The sequence below is a fragment of the Hippocampus zosterae genome, chromosome 16 (assembly GCF_025434085.1).
Source record: "Hippocampus zosterae strain Florida chromosome 16, ASM2543408v3, whole genome shotgun sequence".
Taxonomy (NCBI): domain Eukaryota; kingdom Metazoa; phylum Chordata; class Actinopteri; order Syngnathiformes; family Syngnathidae; genus Hippocampus; species Hippocampus zosterae.
The window spans coordinates 14,799,388-14,820,147 of record NC_067466.1 but is presented as its reverse complement, the minus strand read 5'-3'; the positions used below and the strand labels follow the sequence as shown (position 1 = coordinate 14,820,147).

At 44.0% G+C, this 20,760-nt stretch overlaps 1 protein-coding gene and 2 long non-coding RNA genes across 5 annotated transcripts; all 3 read left to right on the top strand.

Moving 5' to 3' along the window:
- The first annotated feature begins 492 nt into the window (after positions 1–492).
- On the top strand, positions 493–10,511 carry mybbp1a (MYB binding protein (P160) 1a). The gene is made up of 27 exons (XM_052046401.1): positions 493–735; positions 1,306–1,401; positions 1,497–1,580; positions 1,672–1,746; positions 1,976–2,083; positions 2,275–2,465; positions 3,338–3,505; positions 3,606–3,723; positions 3,948–4,237; positions 4,309–4,413; positions 4,591–4,716; positions 5,144–5,350; positions 5,455–5,563; positions 5,727–5,817; positions 6,210–6,373; positions 6,458–6,565; positions 6,640–6,768; positions 7,003–7,173; positions 7,255–7,412; positions 7,497–7,631; positions 7,859–7,925; positions 8,490–8,621; positions 8,716–8,784; positions 8,866–8,979; positions 9,232–9,333; positions 9,411–9,535; positions 9,972–10,511. The coding sequence occupies exons 1-27, from the start codon at positions 559–561 to the stop codon at positions 10,324–10,326; spliced, it is 3,774 nt and encodes a 1,257-aa protein (XP_051902361.1). The 5' UTR covers positions 493–558; the 3' UTR covers positions 10,327–10,511.
- Positions 10,512–11,734: 1,223 nt separating this feature from the next.
- Positions 11,735–14,900, top strand: LOC127589023 (uncharacterized). 3 transcript variants are annotated; one of them, XR_007959268.1, is made up of 3 exons: positions 11,735–11,817; positions 12,497–12,686; positions 13,915–14,900. It is a non-coding gene; the product is annotated as an uncharacterized LOC127589023 (long non-coding RNA). The 3 variants fall into 3 exon arrangements; XR_007959269.1 differs by having other exon boundaries at positions 12,481–12,686; XR_007959267.1 differs by having other exon boundaries at positions 11,741–12,014; positions 12,481–12,686.
- Positions 14,901–18,923: 4,023 nt separating this feature from the next.
- Positions 18,924–19,877, top strand: LOC127589044 (uncharacterized). Its single transcript, XR_007959274.1, has 2 exons — positions 18,924–19,519; positions 19,561–19,877. It is a non-coding gene; the product is annotated as an uncharacterized LOC127589044 (long non-coding RNA).
- The last annotated feature ends 883 nt before the right edge of the window (positions 19,878–20,760 follow it).

Here is a 20,760-nt window from a genome sequence, read left to right as displayed (position 1 = left end):
GTTTGCTTTAACGTAGTTCCTTGACACCAAAAAAAGACTATTATTGACTTTTGAAGTCTCTGCAGTGTTTTCGGAGTAATTGTAATGAGTGTTTTAGCATTTAAGCATACATGAGAGAAGCCATTATGTATTTTTTTTCTTGCTGGCAAAATAAAATAAAAATACAGTATGTCACTGTTTACATTTGTAAATAAGGCTAAGATCGTTTGCTAAACGAAGCAAATGCAGCCACCTGTAAAATCATATAAAAACGTTATTAAAATATCGTAAAATTCGTTTTACGTGCTTCTGAAGGCAATTTAGGAATAATCTTAATACAAAAAGTCCACTTGATCTAACTATTATCAAAAATTAGATGCATAGCTAAGGAATATATTGCTGTCTCTTCAGCGTATGTTATTTATGAATGATATTTTACCTTTTAAAATGTGGTGTCTCTTTCGAGGTTTTATCTTTGTCAATAAAGTTGTGTCATTCAAATCCGACCCGGAAGAAGTAGCTACACAAAAAACGCACCCACGTTTTTTCCTCACCGTGTTCTCAGCATGCTACTGTGAGATGTCCATTGACATGGTGGAACTCCAGGAGAAAACGACCGTACAGGTCCGGTCGACCAGCGCCCTCCAGCAGAACCGAGTCTTCCTTGACTTCTTCTGGGACTTGGCCAACCATGACGCGAAAATTCGGCTTACCGCCTTGGAAAATCTTCTGAAATACCTGAAAGACAACAACCAGGTGACAACATGTGACCTTCTAGACTGCTTTAAATAACACGTATTTCAGTACACAACACGACACTATAGAATTAACTGTTTATAGTTATGCTCCATTTTTATTATAAAGTCTAAATTCTTGATTTTTTTTTCCTCCGCACGAACCATTGTGACCATTTAGGAACTACTCTCCGACTCAAACCGCAGCATCAGTGATATAGTTCAAGCCTTATTCATATTTCTTTTCCTTGTGTGTAATAACATCTACATAATTTGCATGTGTGCCACAATTGCCAGTAATGATTAAAAGACTGATTTGTTTATATGTTTATTTTTATACATTGTCAAAATGAGGCTTCAGTACTGCAACTTTATTTTGTAACAATTATTATTCAAAAATAAATTGTAACTCAGACCTTGCCTGAAAAATAACGAATGCAAAAACAATATTAATTCAAAGTGATATTAATAATAATATTAATTATATCATTTTATCAGTATGTATAGAGTTAAAAGTCTTTAATTGAAAAATAATTGTATGAAAATGTAAATAATCATTTATGCCAAGTGTCATGCATTGTGTTGTCCACAGGCGGATGAGATGACATACACACTCAAGAGGTTGGTGGACGGACTTGCTCACACACGGCCGGTGGCGAGACCCGGATTCAGCCTGGCTCTGGGTCAAGTGAGTGAACATTCTGATGCACCCACTTTTTGGGTGTACCTAAAGTTTTGAACTGGGACTGTTTGTGATGTGATGTGAAAATCTTTTTTTAACAGCTCCTGAGTACGTTTGAGGACCTCTCTCTGGAGAGCGTCTTCGACAAAATCAAGGATAAGCACAATTTTCTAAAAGCCAATAAGGTGTGCGTTTTAAAAGTTTTTTTTTTCCTTTATGGATGAGATTATTGTGGAAGATTAAAAAAAACACAGCTTTTCTCTGCTTGTCCTGTAGAAAGGTGTCAGAAATGCTGCCTTTGGCTGCTTGTTTGGAATTCTTGCTCTCCATCAGTCAGGCCGCATCTTCAAAGTAAGTATTATTCTGTATAATCTATATGGTGTATTCATGCCCTATAGAAAATTGGTGAATGGAACAGGCAAAATAATTTGTCATTCAAACTATAGCAGAAAAAGTTTCACAGAACAAATGCCGACAAACCTTGTCCTTTTCAGGAAGTGTTGAAAGAGGCATTTCACTTCAGAATATCCACTGCATGTTTTACCTGTGAGCTCAACTGTTATATTTTGCAACCGCGCAGGAACCGCTGGTGGTGCTGGGTTGTGTGCAGCTTCTGCAAAACCTCACTCAGCAGCGACAATACCTGAACGACCTGCCCAACAAAGCCATGATGGACATCCTCGCCGAGGTACCAACAACACTCACGAGAAAGCATTTTTTTTTGTGCTCACGTTTAGAGTAACGCTAAAAATGACAATTTGTGCAACTCTGTTCTCATGAGGTTTGAGACCCGAAATGAGGCTGAGACTCATCCCTCCTCTATTTAGAACACACTCCATGACAGTGTTTATCAGTCCCACTGTATTGGTGTCTCGGCAGGTTCCTGAGAAAGTGTTTGAGGAGGTCCTGTTCAGTGCCCTGCAGGCTGACATGGCCTCGGCTTTCCAGACTCCAGAGCAGCTACAACTGCTGCTGGTGGCGCTGGAGCGCTTCCCGCGGACTCTCCAACCCAAGAAAATAAAGCAGCTACTGGGCTCTTCCAACATCATTAACAATGACAACATCGGAAAGTAAGGAGTGCAAAATGTTCAACTTTTTGCATATTTTTTTTTAGGAGCCGATCCTTGGTTATAGTCCCGCAGAAATCACGGGTTTTGAACTCAGGTCCAGCAAAAGTATTACTTGGGTGCCATCTTGCCAAAGAAAGTGCCAACGATCTATCTCATCTCATCTCATCTTCCGTACCGCTTGATCCTCACTAGGGTCGCGGGGGGTGCTGGAGCCTATCCCAGCCGTCTCCGGGCAGTAGGCGGGGCACACCCTTAATGGGTTGCCAGCCAATCGCAGGGCACACAGAAACGAACAACCATTCGCACTCACACTCACACCTAGGGACAATTTAGAGTATTCAATCAGCCTGCCATGCATATTTTTGGAATGTGGGAGGAAACCGGAGCACCCGGAGAAAACCCACGCAGGCCCGGGGAGAACATGCAAACTCCACACAGGGAGGCCGGAATCGAACCCGGTACCTCTGCACTGTCAAGCCGACGTGCTAACCACTGGACTACCGGGCCGCCCCCAACGATCTATGTTAAAATGAAATTAGAATTGTCGCCAGGACTAAATTGGTGCTTTGGCGCTACCTTGTGGCAATATGGTGCCAAGGAACTGCGTTGAAATGAATTGGGGAGCTTCAGAGCTTCACATTACTTTAGACCAAAGTAATGTTTTTGCGACCATCTTTTGGTGTCTTTGTTCCAAGAGACTATGTTTAAGTCAGTTGAGGCTGTTCTTTGAGACAGAGTGCTGTTCTCTGTTGCCATCACCCATCAGTTCCAAACCTTTTTACAAGGTTGTCAATTCCTCACGCATCTTGGCTCGCTTCACACGGGTATAGCCTTTTCTAAACTTGGAAATTGCGCCTTGTTCTCTCTCGTAGGCTGACACAACTACTCAAGAAGGCCGCCCATTCGGTGAAGAAGGAGTGCGTGCTGCCGACGCTGGCCTTGGACCTCCTGAAACTCTCGCTGAGGGAAAACAGCTTCCAGCTCTTCTGGAACAAAGCCATTGTGGAGGGAATGCTGAAGGAGCAATGGGGACCCACGCAGTGAGTTGCTTAAACTAAAGCAATTGGGGCATTTTATTTATCAATAACATTTTTAAAATTAAGTATTTTAAATAACCTATTTATGCGTTTGTTTGTGTAGCTTCATGAGTTTCCGACTGTTGGGCAGCGCCTTGCCGCTTTTGTCCTTGTCCCAGCTAAGAGAAGTTCTGTCCGGGGAGGTGATGAAGCAATTCGGAGATCATGTGGTGTCTGCCCAGGTTAGTCTGGGTTCCTCATTTACATTACGACTGCAACGTGGACGTAACATTGGCCATTTTCTATTATCAGACACACTGACGACACAAATCCTCCACGTTTCATTATAAAAGCTGATGCTTGGATTTTTTTTTTTAATCTGGTTTGTGACTAGGCAGAGTTCTTTTGCCATATTCACATGAGCCTCGTGATTAGTAAAGTTAAGACTCATTCAACTCTTTTCCAGAAACAAGAACGCTTCAAAATGGCACCCGAGATGGAAAACTATGTGTCGACCTTCCTGGAGGGCTGCCAGGACGTCGAAAAGCAGTTGGCGGTGATGGTGGGCTTCTCCTCGCTTGTCAATCAGGGCTATCCGGTGGTGCCGTCCGTGTGGCGCACGGTGCAGCACCTGCAGCCGGCGGCTCTGCGGAGTTACGTGGCGTGGCTCAGGACCACCTTCCTCCATCCCCGCGTCGACGAACTGCTCAACTTTGCCTCGCGCAAGCAGATGGACCGCCAGGAGAACTCGGAACAGTGAGTCCCAAGGAACCCTCGTGAACCCCGGAAAGCAGAGTGACCGCCCTCCTGCTTGTTCTCTTCTTCAGGGATCCCGTATATCGCCTGAGGAAGTGGATCGTGGCCAGGCTGGCCTCCATCATGGACAACAACCAGGTGAAGAAAGACGAGGAGCTCATTTTGGAGATTGCCAAGTAAGTTCCTTTTGGGTTCCAATGAGGATGACCAGATGTGGCAAAAGTATTCACATGCCATACTAAAGTAGAATGTCATCTTTCGAAAAAAAAAGGGTCTTTTGTAAATTGAAGTACCATTGTATGTACACATTCCCATCAGTGATGATGATGATGATGCAATTTTTGTCTTTCCAGATTTGTTTTTTTCCACACCTTCTTCAACACCAAGAAGCCCTGCGCCGACATTCCGGAAACGGAAGACAAGCTCCTCGTGCCACTGGATCCGAATACCAGAGCAGTGCTGGTCACTTCCTTTTTTGGGTTTGTGCTCATCTATGATTGTTTACACTTTGGCATTATTTGAAGCATATGATAAGGTAAGCATTCTTTCAATGCGCCTACTTTACGTTGGGTGGCAGCCCACATGTTGATGAACCCGTGTCCTGCTTCCAGGGTAACTGTGAAAAATCTGCCCCCAAAAGTTTTATAATTGGATACAGATGCTCCAGATCTGGGAAAAAAGACTATTTTTTTGTCTAAATGAAATTCCTCAACTCACTTCAGCATTGTTCACTGGCGCCAGTATGACAAGGTGGCGGCAAAGCACTACTTTTGTCTAAATGCCTCTCCTCAGTTGACATAAGATCACGCTAAAGTAATACTTTCTTAGTGTTGTTGTTGTTTTTATATTTGCTCCATGTGTTTTGCATACGTGACATTCCTTCACTGCAATTTGTCCTTCAACCAGGCTCCTCCTCTCCATGTATAACTTGCCACTTGCCGATGAGGCGCCCAAAGGCGTGGCGGTGACCCAGAAGCGCCCGCTGAGCACCATGTCTGATCGCTCCTTGCGGCTCTACCGCTTGGTCCAGTATGCCCAAGAACTGCTCAACAAACCCACGTTTGTGCATCCCGTCCATCCCTTCAGTGAGGAAGAGAGGCAAGCCTGGGACAGGTCAGACCACGTGATCTCTTGTTTATTCTTCAATAATGGCACTTAAATTTAAGTCTTGAGTCGTTGTGTGTGATAATGATCTTTCTACGTCTGTTTTCTCTCAGCATGTTGGAGTCGGTGGCGAAGCTGAGGAAGAAAGCCAAGAAAGGTCACTCGGCGGAGAACAGCTCCTTCCAGCAGCTCTTTCTCTTGGTCGGCATGCACCTCTTTAAGGTAGAGTTGACCAAGGCAGCTGTGTAACCACTGCATCACGTTTTTTTTTTTTTTTTAACCTCTCAAAAACGTGTTTCCCAACCCCTATTGTTATAAAAGCTGCCACATCACAGTGGTGAGGAAGCGCTATTTAAAATTTACAAATATATTGTCTTTGGTAAAGGCTCCAGATGAGCTTCTGGACGTCATGAATGACCTGCAGAGCTGCGTAGACAAAGCGCAGGAGAAGAAAGCCAAGAAGAAGCAGAAAAAAGGTGAGCCGTCACATCAAGTTTATTCTAAACGCTAACAAAATCCCCTCGAAAGATTTACAATGGCCAAAAGCGTTGATATTGTGAAACACTTTCACCAGCTCAAATTTGAACAGTAAAAAATAATTCCTCTTTCAGAAGTAGAAAAAACACATTTGCAAAATAAAAAGTAATTTCCGTTCTGAAAACAAAACCGATTTGAAACACACAAAAAAACCCCAAAATTACGTCAGTAAAAACAAATGAGCCTCACGCAAGTAAAATTAACATGCTAAAGTAATACCAAATTCACGACAATAAAAACATATTTCCAACAGAAAAAAAACAGCCTGAACAATCTGACAGCCCATAATATCACACCAAAAGATGATATTTTTTTTGTGACTTTTCCGCAGCCAGCAAACAGGAGGAGACTGAGCCCATTTGGGTTGAGGTAATGGTGGACATCTTGTTGTCGCTTCTGACCCAGCAGAGCCGACACATCAGGCAGGTGTGCAAGACCGTCTTCGCCTCCATCTGCCCCCACGTCAACGCCGCCGCCCTCACCGCCATCATGGATGTAAGCCACAGCCCCCCCCCCCCTGCTTGTTCTTGATTGTGTGCCAGGGCGACTTCACTCCAGATGTTTATTGTGCGTGTGCAGGTCCTGGATCAGGATAAAGACGACGAGGAGGACGGCCTTGTGCTCGTTGTGGACGACGCGGAGAAGAAGAAGAAACCGGTGAAGGATGATGATGAGGATGAGGAGATGGTATGTCGTATTTTCTTCCTTGGTTTCTTTCTATTTCCCTTTTACCTGTAGTCCTTACGTTTGTTCCGAAAAAGGAAGACGAGTCGGACGAGTCTGACAATGACTCTGACGAGGATGAGAATGAAGAAGCCATGGAGGACGAGGAGGTGGACCAAAACTTCAAACTCGAGCTGATGAAGGTGCTGCAGGAGAAGAACGCTTTGGTGAGGCTTTCAAATCGAGGAAACCTCAGCTCTGTTTCGAGTTATGTGGTTGTAATGTTAACTTTCCCCACTTGGGGGCGCCATTGACAAGGATTTTCTGTGAGCCAGGCAAAATTCACATTGGGTCAAGACGCAAAAAAAATAAACTATGTTGACTTGGACAAATGGCCAAACTGGATATAAAATGTGCACTTCTAAAATGAAACCTGTGATGATGACATAGTGCTTTTTCAGGGCACGGAGGAGGACAACAGCGACGATGACCTCGATGATGATGCCATGATGGAGCTGGACAAGAGCCTGTCAACGCTCTTCTCTGAGCAGAAGAAAAAGACCCAGGCCAAGAGGGACGGCAAGGCCAAATTTCAGAAAGAGAAGACACTCTTGTGCGATTACAAGATCAAGGTAGATTCAGGAATTGCTTCCATCCAGGTCAGAATTGACTTTATACAAAAAATATATATTTTTTTCTTATTGACTTTGTAGGTGCTCGACCTGGTGGAGGTGTTTGTGGTCCGTCAGGGTGGCAGTCCTCTAGTCCTGGGCCTTTTGGAGCCTCTACTGTATATGATCGAGCGATTGATGCGGTCAGGGAATGAGCAGCAGGTGCAGGACTTCCTACGCAGGGCGGCGGACATTTTCAAGTAATTCACACCGTCTGTGCTTGCAGTTAGCGGCAAAGCCCTTCTCATTTCTTTTGTTCCGTCTGTGATCTTTGTAATTTGTAGGAACCAGCTATGCAGGTCCAAGGTGTACTGCAAGGCTACGGAAGACCGACAGGAGGAGCTTCACAATCTCCTTGACAAGCTGATGACGCAAGCGCAGAAGTTGCCCGAGTCCTCTGTGTGCCTCTACTATTTTAGGTAATAATAATAATTATGAAACTGGTGATGGGGGGGCTATTTTTTCCCTTAAAGTTCTGAGCCATTTTCATGGAATGTTCAAACAAAATGTCTTCCTTCCTGTTCAATTTCAGACATTGTAATGCAACCTTTATATGAGCCTGTCAAGTCAATTTTGAGGCGAGCTGTGTCACTGACGACTGGCATTTCTTCTTTTCTAACCTCTTATCTGTGCGCTTTGTTTGCAGTGCCGCCCTGTACATTGTCAAAGTGTTGCGAGGACCGCCACCCGCCGAAAGCAAAGAGGAGGCAGATGTATGTAACTCTTTCTTCCTAAAATGAAGCGACACTTTTGAATCCTTAAGCCTTAATACACAGCTCGCAGTGTATATTCCGATTTTTCTCACGATCGCACTGTGCCTCGTTATCTTTACTGGTATGCTCCTGTGTTTGCGTCAGAAAAAGCACAAGTTTTTGGAATGTGTCTTTTTAATCAGTGTCGTAGCAGTGCAGTCCACCAATTTTTCTGCTTGGCTTTGGGCATATCGGTGTTAATGACATTTTACAGTCACATAAGGTGGCCATGAAGTGAAGGGTCAAATGAAAAGGCGTCTAATAACAGGGTCTCTGATGCTTAATGAAGCTTTTTTTTTTTAAATCGCTGCACGCTGGGTCACTGCAAGATAATTTGGGCCATCCTCATCTGATTGCTATCAAGTGGATAATCACATAAGTATCTAATAAGATTCACAATGATAACACTCATTTTTGTCTGTTTAGTACACGGATTGACCCTATGAGCAAATCAAGGTGGTCAACATAATTTATTTCAAGCTAATTTCTGGTCATTTATGATTTTGTCTGTGTGTGTGTATGCAGCTGTGGTTCATGGGCAACGTGGATGTTGAGCGGGTGGCCGGCATCTTTCGGGAATCACTCTGCTTCTTCATGAGTCACAGGAAGAGCCCCCTGACCACCCAGATGTTCACAGACATGTTCGCCAGATATCCGGTGAGTGATTGCGGAGGAACAGATGTCTCGTCATATGGCAGCGCTAATTAATACAACACGTGTGTGTTTGTGTGTGTGTGTGTATAACATGCAGGTTTTGTGTGTTAAATTACTCGACACGGCAGTGCAGTACATCACATCGGGCGTCAGAGAGCACCAACAGGTAACCTTGCTTCTGAACTGGAATTTTTTCAACTTCATATTTAAGTCAGCGCTTTGCTAACATTTTAGATTGTGTGTGCAGGGCCAGGCGTGTGTGTTGGTGCTGCGTGGCATGCAAAACAGGGATGTGCAGAAACTAATGAGCGGCGCGCCATGGTTGGAGTTCTCCACAAAGGTGATGGCCCAGCTAGTTGTGGTGAGTCGGCGCTTTGCCCTTTGCCTGGGATATCACCTGTTGCGAGGCAGATTTCACCCATTATTTGTCGTGTCAGTCTTGCCTAAAAGGCTATTTAACAGAAAATGAAACTCAGATACGCTTCTTTTTCATACACATTCATAATTTAATCGCTGCTCTGTATTAAATACGGTATATAATGCAAATAGAAAGCTTCTCTAATGGGTTCGGCCACTGATGCAGAGTTGATTATATCAGCTACTATCTCCTCAGGCTTTCAAGCTGGAAGGTCAAACGGACCGCAAGGCTCTGCGGGAGAGGGTAGTGAAGACTCTGGAGCTGTGTCACGCCCTGCTCAAACACATCCCCCGGCAGGTATGTCATAGCGAGATTTTTTTTTTTTTAAAGAGAAGGGGTAAAGGTCACACAGGCAGTATCCGTGTCTGTGGCAGGAGCTGTCCAAGGACCTGGAGTCTCTCAAGAGCGCCCTGCAGTCTTTCCCTGAAGTCTTCGCCTTCAAGAAGACAGGCCAGCTGGAGGACACCTACTGGGCTGTCATGAAACACTTTGGAGTCATGTGAGTGCTGTGGATGGAAAATGGTGGACACATGTTGGTATCAATCACAGAAAAGGTGCACGTACCATCTGTGTGGTTCTTTCCCCCCCCCCCCCCTGGTGCATTTAATTGAAATGGATTATTGACTCTTCCCCAATTAAAAAAAAAAAGCTAATTGCCTTCAGATGCTGCAAGATGGTGGCAAAGCACTACTTTTCTCTAAAGAGAGCTCTTCAACTCAATTCAACATGGATCACCACATGATGGTGCCAAAGTAAAAACACTGAAGAGATGAATTTATCAGTGAGTAATAGTGGATAGTTGCCCCCCCCCCCCCCCCCTATTTCTATTTACTGACACCAAAAGTGACATCAGCTTCTCCAATGGGGTCTCGACAGACCTTCAGGTGATGGAGAGCGTATTCCAAGTCATCTTGTTTTATCTTCGCCATCCTCAGGAAGCCAAAAAAGGAGAAGATAAACCCCGCCAAGGATGGTGGCCAGCTGCCGACACCGCAGCAGCTTGCCAAAAAACCAAAGGGCTTCCTGCCAGAAAGCAAAAAGAGGAAAAAACACCCCCGGCCTGTCTTGGAGCCCGCCGCTGCTGCAGCCAACTCGGCCCCGGCGATGGACAAACCCGTAGCAGAAAAAGGACAAAGCAAGAAGAATAACAAAAAAAAGACAAAGCGGGCGGCGGACGGCACGCTGGCGTCACAGGCCAGCTCGGCCAAAAAGGTCAAATTGCAAGATGACAGGAAGTTGGTAAAAAAGAAGAAAAACAAACAGAAGAAAGATAAAGGAGGTCAAGTATAAAGGCTGGACTCTTGAATATTTTTTTTTTGTCCATCAACCTATTGTTTTTTATTTTTTTTAATATCATGAGCCCCAAGAGTGTAAGGATGAGTGTGCTTATTTTTCTAATGCATGATTGCTTTTATTTGGAAACAAAACAAACATACCAGAATAAACCCTTTTATCCTCCTGGAGATTCATCATCACGTTGCACCCACTCCTCAACCTTTTATGTGTTATGCAACATTAATTAGATGTGTGAGATTGAAAACAACAAGTAGCAGCGGTGGAAGCTGCCACAACACGGCTCCTTTTGCATTTGGAGCCATTTGATGGTGGTAGTTGCGGACACTCTGCATCATAATAAGTGTTATGATTCCAATTTGGAAAATAATAAGCTGTCTCTTAAAGACAGCAACAAACAGAAATAGGGGAGGGGAAAGGTATGAACGTGTAGATGCGCTGTCACCGAGACAGAATTCCACAGAATAAAGGGGTATCGTAGTGATTTTTTAAATCAGGGTTTGTTCCTTGTTGATGATGTTCGCCAGACAGTTTTAACAGTTAAACCATTCTTGTCGCAATGAAATTTCAAAGATGTCCTACAGTATATTTGATATTAAAAGTCACTGTCCTAATTCCATCGGATTGTCATTTATTTGTTCATTTTGTTTTTGCCCAAAACGAAACTGTAGTTGATCCGGAAAACATCCAGTGTCTTATCTAAATGAAAAATGTGCACTGCGCTAAGTCGACCAAGTGTTGAAAAGGAGCTCATAGAACTTTGTGAAAAATGATCTCCGCGCGGCGTTTGACGTTGCGCCGCTTGATTCCAACAAACAAACAAAAAGGGGCGCAATCACGCCAAAGCCTAATTTGGCTGTCACAAGGCTGATGTAGTGCTCCCAACAATGGATGAGCGTACACCGAGTAGGCCTTACTGCCATAAATCCACCAGACTTGTCGCGCAAGCCGCTGCCTCATCCATCACCGAGCTCATTTGGGACACGGAAACGGCAACTCGTCTGATGCTCTACCTCTTGTTTGGACCCTGCGTGAAGTGGCCCGAGTGGGAAGTCGCATCTTGATGGACGTTTCGAGAATGTTGGTAAAAAAAACAACTAAATATGGGGCGTTTAAACCCAAATTTTGACCCAACTTGCTCGGTCAAATCCTCAACACAATGTGCTGGGGATAAATAAACCACTATTGGCTCAATCCATTTAGACCCAACGCTGGATTAGCTGTATTATTCTGTAGGAAATAAAACCGGGCCCACCTGACTTTAGATATGCACATTTAAACTGGCACCAAGTTTTGTCATTTTGGGAATGCTCATTTTGCAGTGTGCTCACTTTGCAGTGTGCGCCACCAGGGGGCGGTGTGATATATACAGACATAAAGTACAGCCCGTAGAACACAAATAAGAGGGACGGCGACCGGCCCGCCTAGCTACGTATGGCGAAAATACGCATAGAAATGAATACTGACGCCCATTGAAATGTGTTGAAGGTGGGCAAAACAGAAACGTTTGTTTGTTTGTTTGTTTCGAACCCCGCTCGAAATCTTCAAAAAACACGGACAAACATACGTTTTCCACGAAAATGGACAAAATGGCGGGAATCTGCGCTTTCGAAACCACGGGTTCCTAATGAGTGGGTCGGGTTTATTAATATTAGTCGATTTTTGCGGAAGATAAATATATGCCTGTAAGTATTGTATTCTCTGTCTGCATGTGTCACTACGTTTTATTGGTCAAATTAATTTTATTTCGAACTACCGTGATATGATGCTAGTTTTGTTAGCCCGTTTATGCTGTTTTCATTATGTGCTATAATTAAGAGAGCAAACTTTCATAAGATATTGAATGTTCTTTTGTTAAATAGACAATGTCTAATTCTCTTTCATTTTTCAAGCTAACTTCAACTTGAAGTGGCATTTAGCAGAATTATTCAAAAGAATCGTTCACTATCTGGACAAATTGGTACTTAGACTCACTGCCACCATAGTTAGCACTTGTAACTCAAATTTTTGCTTGCAATTCAAGACAAAAAATCAGAAAAACAAACTCTTCAAGATGGTCTCTTGTAGGATGAGGTACCACTGCACTAAATTGATCTTTGCTTATCCAGTGATGGAGGCTTTTAACAAGGCCCACTTGTTATTCCCTCCAAGTGTTTGTTTCCTTCAGATGACGCCTGGCTGAAAAAGGGCCTGTTGGAACGAGTCGGCGACAAATCATCTGATGCACCCTGACAGCAGCTAGAGGATGAAGGGAGGAGGAGGCGGCCCAACGGCGTCCTCCGTGTCCCCCCGAGCAACATTCGGGAAGCAATCTGCTAATGTGCCTTGAAGAACAATGGTGGCAAAGTTAAATGGTGGTAAGATCTGAATTCATGCCTTTGCCTTATGAAGTGTTCCCGCTTGGATGCGCCAGTGTTTTACAAGGACATCTGATAAGTGTTTATGATCTAATTTGTCTTCGAATGTCGCCTTTCAATGGTATTGGTCGGCTCAGACTTGAAGTATGTTGGCCTCCGCCACGATAGGTGGCGCTACGCCTGCCCTCTGCATCTTTTTGACTTGACCTAGTTAATTTTAATAATAAAATGATAGCCATTCATGAACCTGATATATGTTAAAATAAATAAATAGATAATGTACAGGTAAAATAGTTTATATTAGTCATTTATATCTTTATTATAAAACTGTACATGGCTCAATCCCCAAAGAGTTTTTTTGAAAGGCTGCTAGAAGTTTAAAAAAAGAAAAGAAACCTGTAGTTTATTGCGAGAGAGCTCTGCTTTTCATGAAAGTCTAAACCCACACAATATTGTTCTATATTAAAAATAAACCTAAAGCCTCAGAGGAGTCGACCCACTGCCTGGCCAATCAGCTCCCGTAGCCAAATCTATCTCATGTCTCCTGGGAAACCAAAAGCTTTTAAAATGATGAAATGAGGCTACATGCAAAATCTAGGCTTTTCCCACATGAAAATGAAAACCTACATGAATTTTCACTGCTTAACAGGTTGCCTCCTTCCACCCATTCCTGGTGTTTTCCATCCCATTCTTCCTTACTGACACGGTACCTTTACTGGTTGACTCCTTCCATCCATTTCTTACCACTTGGTACTGATCACCCACCTTTATGTCTTGATCAGTGCTTTCATTTATTTTTGGGAGCTAAATTCTTTCATGACTTTTACTATTTGGTCACTGTCCTGTGAGCTTACATAACTGTGTCCATTCCTTGTCGATGACCACCTCTGCAACTGTCCTTGGACACTGGATTCAAACCATTCCGTTCCATAGTCCTTGAAAAGTTGAAAAGACCTTGACTGCCCTCCATCCTTTTCTGATCACCCACTTTCATTACCGTCATATCACCCGTGGGTGCCGGCCTCCATCCATTCCTCAGTGGCTGACCTCCATTCATCCTACAAGCTAACCCATCCAATCTTAATCACTCCCTTTCATTTCCATAATATATTGTATGATCGCTGAACTTCGTCCGTTCCTTGGTGCCTGACCCCCAACCGTTCCTAATCACCCACTAACATTACCGCCAAATATATTTCATCATGTTCACTTTGGATCTTTTTTTCAGAGCGAAGTGTTGTTTCCTTCGATCCTGGCTAACCCCTGCTTATTCATGGCCATCGATGACCTTCTCCCCTTCCTGACATTCATCTATTCTTGACCATTTTCCCATCAGGTGAGAGTTCTTCTTGCTATCGCTTCTTTCTATTCCTGGCTCGCTTGACCTCCACATCCATATTCCCTGGTCATCCCCCCATCCATTACTAGTCACTTAAGCCGTAGCTAATATCGGTATATTATTTTCCCGCTGACACTCTGGCGGCTTCATCCCTCTCAGCCCTACTTAGTGTGAAATGTGCCAAGGGGATATGTGTTCATAAATCGTGCTTGTAAATAAACATGCGTGTCAAGGAGATGTGTGTTTCCGATCATATCCGTCGCCACTCGCCAGGATTTGTTCTTATTCCATAAGAGGTTTCAGTTTTTACTGCATCATTAAAGTGTTGATGGAGGCCACATGTACATAACATGTTTCGACATTTATCATCTCCCTGCTGATTTATTCCCAAATTGACAGCCGAGAAAAATAACTTTGTTCTCTTGCACTCATGGCAATGAGGTTATTGTGCAGCTAACTGAGCCAGGATCCTGCCAAAAAGGCAAGTTTTTAGTCCCGACTCTTAGGGACAGTTGGCTATGGAGCATCCTGGTACCGGGCCAACTCGGGGCCTATGCTGATTTTGTTTCCTCTGACCTCCAGCAAATCATACAGTGGCGCCATTTAAAAAGGGGAGGGTGTAACCTTCAAGTCAATAAATCAGAGGGAGAGATGAATGGTAATGTCACGACGGACAGACGGCATTCCAATCTGCATTGTGTTTGACAGGGTGGGGGCTTTTTGTGCGCACCGGCATGTGCTCCCTCGAGAAGATCATTTGTCAAATTGCATCCGAGTGGTTGCATAACAAAGGAAATGCTTGAAGGAATTTTGGAAATTGAACAAAACGTCGCTGCCCTATAGGATGGCAAAATTCCTCAACTATTCAAAGTTGGAAATGCTCTAGTTAATAATAATCAACCAAAGATATTTAATAAATTATATACATATACAGTATGTATGAATATGTATGTATATATATATATATATATATGTATATATATATAGAGAGAGAGAGAGAGAGAGAGAGAGAGAGAGAGAGAGAGAGAGAGAGAGAGAGAGAGAGAGAGAGAGAGAGAGAGAGAGAGAGAGAGAGAGAGAGAGAGAGAGAGAGAGAGAGAGAGAGAGAGAGAGAGAGAGAGAGAGAGAGAGAGAGAGAGAGAGAGAGAGAGAGAGAGAGAGAGAGAGAGAGAGAGAGAGAGAGAGAGAGAGAGAGAGAGAGAGAGAGAGAGAGAGATTTGCCATTTTGTTGAATTTTGCCCACCAAAACTCAAATTTGGACTTTTTGGCAAATTTCACCAAAACTGAATTTTGTAAGAATTAAGAGAGGAGTTTCCCATCATAATGTAAAAGGTAAGTGTGGAGATTGAGTCTGAAATGTTAAAAATTGTGCATTTACGAGGTTTTGTTACAAAATACCACTCTTGATATTTTTGACAAATTTGATTGAAACTGTAACTTTGCATTTACCATTTCTTGATGTAAAAATTGCACTCTGGATTCGTTCTAAAAATCTGAATTTTTTTTGCTGAAATTCAAGTGGAAGGAATGCCGAGAATTGAAGCCACACAGACAAAATGCCCGTTAATGCCTCAATATTTATTTATAAACTCTAAATACTACATACAATATATTCCTTGTATAAGGCAGATTACACAAAACATTCCTCATGATGTCATACATGTACAGTGAACTAATAGAATCAATGACTCTATGTATAGGCCCACTATAATATCTTACTTTAGAAAGAATTTACAAAGAAACCAAAACTGCTACTTAAAGAATCACTATATATGAATGTTCCAAATATCAGCACTCAAACGCTACGCTACTATCTTGACGCGCGGAAGAGGAGAAAAACAAAGAGATCTTATGTGCATTAATACAGCCAAAAAGTCTTGCATAACTAGAGCTAAGATGTCTAAAACAGACATTGGAGCACTTGAAGTCACTTAATTGAAGGTAAGAAGGAAGAAATACTACGATGCCCAAACAAAGAAGCCTATATGTGTATACAGTATGTGCAGTTTATGCACTGCCTAACAGCACCACGACATCCATTAATAGTCTAACTACATACTGCTAGTGTGTCAGAGGAGATGCCAAGGAAGATCAGCTGAACCATTACGACGCATATGTGTGTGTGTGTGTGTTGTGGCACTACGTGTGAATAATTCAACACAATCGTGTGTCACATTCCGGAGAGGAGTTAAAATTTAAATGTCTCCGGAGTTTAAAGAAGCTTTGAGAGGGAGGAGGTGGTCTGAAGAGAGGCAGAGCAAGCGAATGGTTCTGAGCAAGACACTCTACAGCGAGCATATCCGGGGGAAAAAAATATCCACCGAGGGGTCGCGTACACGAATCCGAAGAGATGTTACTTATGACGAAACCAATTTCATTTTTGGGTTTAGATAAGCGGTTAAATGGGCCAATGTCTCAGCTTGTCTTCTAGGTGACGAAGCAAATAGTTTTACATTTTTCTTCCCTCGTTCCTCCAGCTTTGTAATGTTCTATTTAATGTTTCATGTTTACAGCTCATTTAGGCTCCTTGTATGTATAAAAATAGCCAGCGAAACATCCCATCCAGTACAGTGAATCCCTCCGATAGCAAAACTGCGCGAGTAATTGACACTCACCCAAAAAATTTTGATAGATGCCACAAAATGGTGTCAAGGCACTTATTTTGTCTTACTGAAGCTCCTCAGCTTGCTCCAACATAGTTCCTCGGTGCCAAGACGGCCTTAAAGCAGTTGCATTTGTCTAAATGAAGCTCCTCAACTCTCTTCATCACAAGACTGCAGCGAGGTTAGCCACCACATAAATTTCCTCAACTCACTTCAACCAAGTTCCTTGGCGCCAAGACGCCACAAAATGCCATTAAAGCAATTATTATATATTAGACATTGCTTTGGCCTGAGCACTGAAATGCTCATCATTTAATTTTCTGTGAGTGAGTTTGCTGCATGGTGTAATACATGGTTGCAGGGCATAAGAAAGTACACTCATTTTATATGTATAGTTTGTAGTGTATTTATGGTTTATGCTATTGGTCGGCATTTATTTAAATAAAAATAAAATGGGTGGTGTCAAATACTGACTTGTTTTTTTGCTATTTGAGGCAGAGTTATGGTGAGATGTTGAATGAGGAACTCCTGAATATTTTCCCCAATAACAATATCGTGGTTACTTTGCTCAGGACTCCTAAAAACAACCTGCCGACCCCAAATCGGACCCTCAGGATGGACTTTGGACACCCCTGCTCTAGTGCAATGGTTCCCAACTACGATGCAGCAAATTACTTATGTACAACAGGTAATTTCTTCCTATGACTTTGCCAGCGATGTATCGTGACAAGCAGAACAGTGAATGGATCGTCTACTTTTTGTGACCATTTGGGTTATGTCTTAGATATTTTTTCTAAAATATACTGTAGTCGTGCCTTGAGATACGAGTGCCTTGAAACTTTTCAAGGTATGAGCCAGTATTTGGATCATGTTTTTTTTTTTGCATGATGAATACACATCACACACCTACTGCTCTTTGGCGACAGCAAACTTCCCATCATCTGATCATCATTTAGATTTCCTTGCAGTGGAAGGATAATACCAGTTGGTGGCAGTAATGGACCATTCAGGTTGGCCAACAGACCCCACAGAAGAAGAACCAAAGACTTGAGGTACATTTTGTTTTGTGCCCTAATTTTCTAGGGTTGCAGGTTACATGGAGAACAAAGAGTGTTACAGTGTGCACAGTAATGTTGAGTGCAGTTTTTCAGGCTTAAAAAAAGACGTTAAAAGACACATTTTTGTGTGTTTTTTTTTTTTTTTGAGCGGGTGTGGCGGGTGCTTTGGCAGGATGAATTGCGTTCCAATCATTTCTGTGTGGAAAGCTGATGCGGGATAGGAGTGTTTTGGTATCCATGAGTGGTGCGGGACAGTGGCGTGCAAAGCCCCCACCCCCGCCCTGGCAATGGGAATATTTCAATTGGCAGCTAACTGTTTTTACCAGGCAATAAAAGCGTCACATATGAAGCACAAATACTACACCCGCCCCCACCACCACCAAATACAGTTTAAAACACGGCTGATATATATCAACATTAATTACATCCTCACCCCCTCCGCAGTAAAAACAATGCCCTACCCCGGGCATCCGCTGTGCTTTGCACGCCACTGGTCCGAGAACATTTTAAACTAGACATAGTAATGTGGTCATGAACCAAATTAAACTTCTATCTCAAGGCACCAGCTGTATGTCGTGGCTCAATAAAGGTTGGGAGTTACTGTTCTAATAAGCGTGGATGTGTGTGTGCGTGCGTGTGTGTGTGTGTTTGGACTATCGTACAGGCCTGCTATGCTCAGTATTCTGCATGACAGCCATTGACAAGCAGCAGCAGAGATGGATGAGAGTTCTTTGTGCCTTATTGCTTTTTCCTGTTTATTCCACAGTCTCGTTCCCTGAGTTTAGCAGTCCGCGGCGGCTCCGCTGTGCTCCACCGGATCGCTTCCGTGCTCCTCCACCTCCACCGGCTCCTCCTCCCGGTGCACAGCACACCGGACCGGACGCGCAATGACGCACGGCCGCGCCGCCCCGCCTGCAACCGCCGCCGCCCTGCGACTGTCGCGCTCGTACTCTTCCTGCGCTCTCTGGATCTTACGATTCCTCAGCCTCCTCTTGTGGAAGTGGAACGTTGCCACGGAGACGAGCACGACGCCTGCCAGCACGGACACCAGCACCAGTAGAGCCAGCGTGGATGACAGTGGCGGGAATACAATGCTCAGCTGCTCCGCGCATGTGCCGTTGACACCCAGGGTCAGGCACCGGGGAGCCGGGGAGGACGGGAGGGTCGGGGGTGGCATCCGGCCGGCGGGAGCCTTCGTGCTGCGAGTGCTGGGGGACGCTCAACGCGGGGAAGCCGGGCCGCGCATGCGCTCACCTATTGGGAGACAAGCGGAAAACACACCCGCTCAAAAAGCACGCAACCGTTTCACAGTCAAATCTCACGACTTGCAATTTATTCTCCAAGTTGCAACCCCCCTTTTCATCGTCATGTCCTCAACAAGAGGCTTACCTGGCGTAAAAGTCAGTGCAGGGACCAGTCCGTGCTGGTGTGTGTGAGCGCAGTGACGCATTTCAGGAGGATGAGGATGATGATGAGGGTGATGGTGGTGATTATGATAGAGCTCACACCATCTAGCCAGGAAATCTCTCTTGTCCTAATTGCCGCAATCTGCTCAATGTGCACCCTTCGCACGGCGTCGGGAGGCTCTGTCAGCGCGCATCGAGAGCTGTCCAACAATGAGCTGAGCTGGAGCGAGATGAGGAGGAAGAAGAAGAAAAAAACCCCTCCTCCTTTCCCTACTTCCTCCTCTTCTGCTGCTCCACTCAGCATGTGAATGAGGAGCTGCAGCTGCATAAAAGCTCCACTGGCAACTGAGCCCCCGCCCCCCCTTAAAAAATAAGATTAATCTCTGCTTACAAGCGTCCAAAAGTGATGCTTCTTACAATACGGTAGGTAACAAGCGTCCAAAAGTGATGCTTCTTACAATACGGTAGGTACACCCTGGAGTCAAATGATAAGTGAAGTGAGCGTGAGGTAAATTAGCTTCTCATAAAGGACCACAATCAGCGTGGTAGCCAGTTGGCTTTCCCCAAGGGTGCGGTCAGCTTGAAGCACATGAGTGGAAAATAATTTGTTTTGGGGATGCTGGTTGACCCCCGAGGAAATTACGTCAGAAGAATGAATCTGTAATCTGTCACCCACTGTCAAAAAACCTTTAACAGTGGAACCGTGCTATTCACAGGGGACAATGACCGAGCATTAAATTAATCACATTTTGAGGGGGAAAAAGGCATTGAAGGATTGGGAGATTTTTATGACAATTCTTCTCATTTGTTTTCAGAATTGCTGAGTGATCTGCATCAAATTCTGTGACAGGCCTTTGATGACCCTTGTGCTAGAGGTTTCATATCCCTTGCTTCGGCTAAAGGTACACATTCTCCATTAATTTATGTCGCCGTTAAATTAGTCGAGAAGGCCACCCTGCTTGTTGGTATGCCATCGCAAAAAACAAGGGGGGAAAAAAAGATTCTCACAGTCATTTCCCAGTCGTTTCTGCGGCTGTTGCCAGCAGGCCTCCATGAAAAATGGATGGACCTCGGGAGTGTGTGAAGGTCCCGGGATGATGAACTCACTGTAGATAAGTGCATGCTGAAACATTCATGCGACTATTCAGACCCAGTTTAGAGTCGGGCATATGTTGGCAGGATGGCTAATCGACGTGAACATCGCACTCATTTAATATTCATGGAGTGATTTTTTTTTCATGCCAAATTTGTGTTTTGCAAAAATCAGCATTTCAAGTATATGCTAGCTTCCACTGCAAGAGGTGGCCATCATCTCAAGGGAACACACTGACTTTTGAAGTGCTTGTGTACCAATCGTTGGGTCTCGAGAATGCCTGCCCACCCATTTGCCGATTTCTGAAAAATGTGTCTGTGATCAGCTCGGCAGGAGGAAGATCCAGAGCCACTTTCAAGCGCCGTTTGCTGGAAAACACTGTCGGACACGCTAACATATGGAGACACGCCAATGAATAAAGAGCTCCATCCTACCTACTGTGATGCCCCTGCAACTATCATTATCAAAGCCAAAAGGTAAGCAGAGCTGCATTTAGTTTTATTGCATGGATTTGCGTTAGTTTCTAATAAGCGTCGCTTACTTGATTGGTTAGTGAAGTTGTTGACGCAGGCTTT

Excerpts from the sequence above, each read along its gene's own strand:
- mybbp1a (XM_052046401.1), top strand. The coding sequence starts at position 559 with ATGTCCATTGACATGGTGGAACTCCAGGAGAAAACGACCGTACAGGTC. Across the intron at positions 5,818-6,209 it reads CAAGAAGAAGCAGAAAAAAG|CCAGCAAACAGGAGGAGACT; the intron begins GTGAGCCGTCAC and ends ACTTTTCCGCAG. Across the intron at positions 6,769-7,002 it reads TGCAGGAGAAGAACGCTTTG|GGCACGGAGGAGGACAACAG; the intron begins GTGAGGCTTTCA and ends GTGCTTTTTCAG.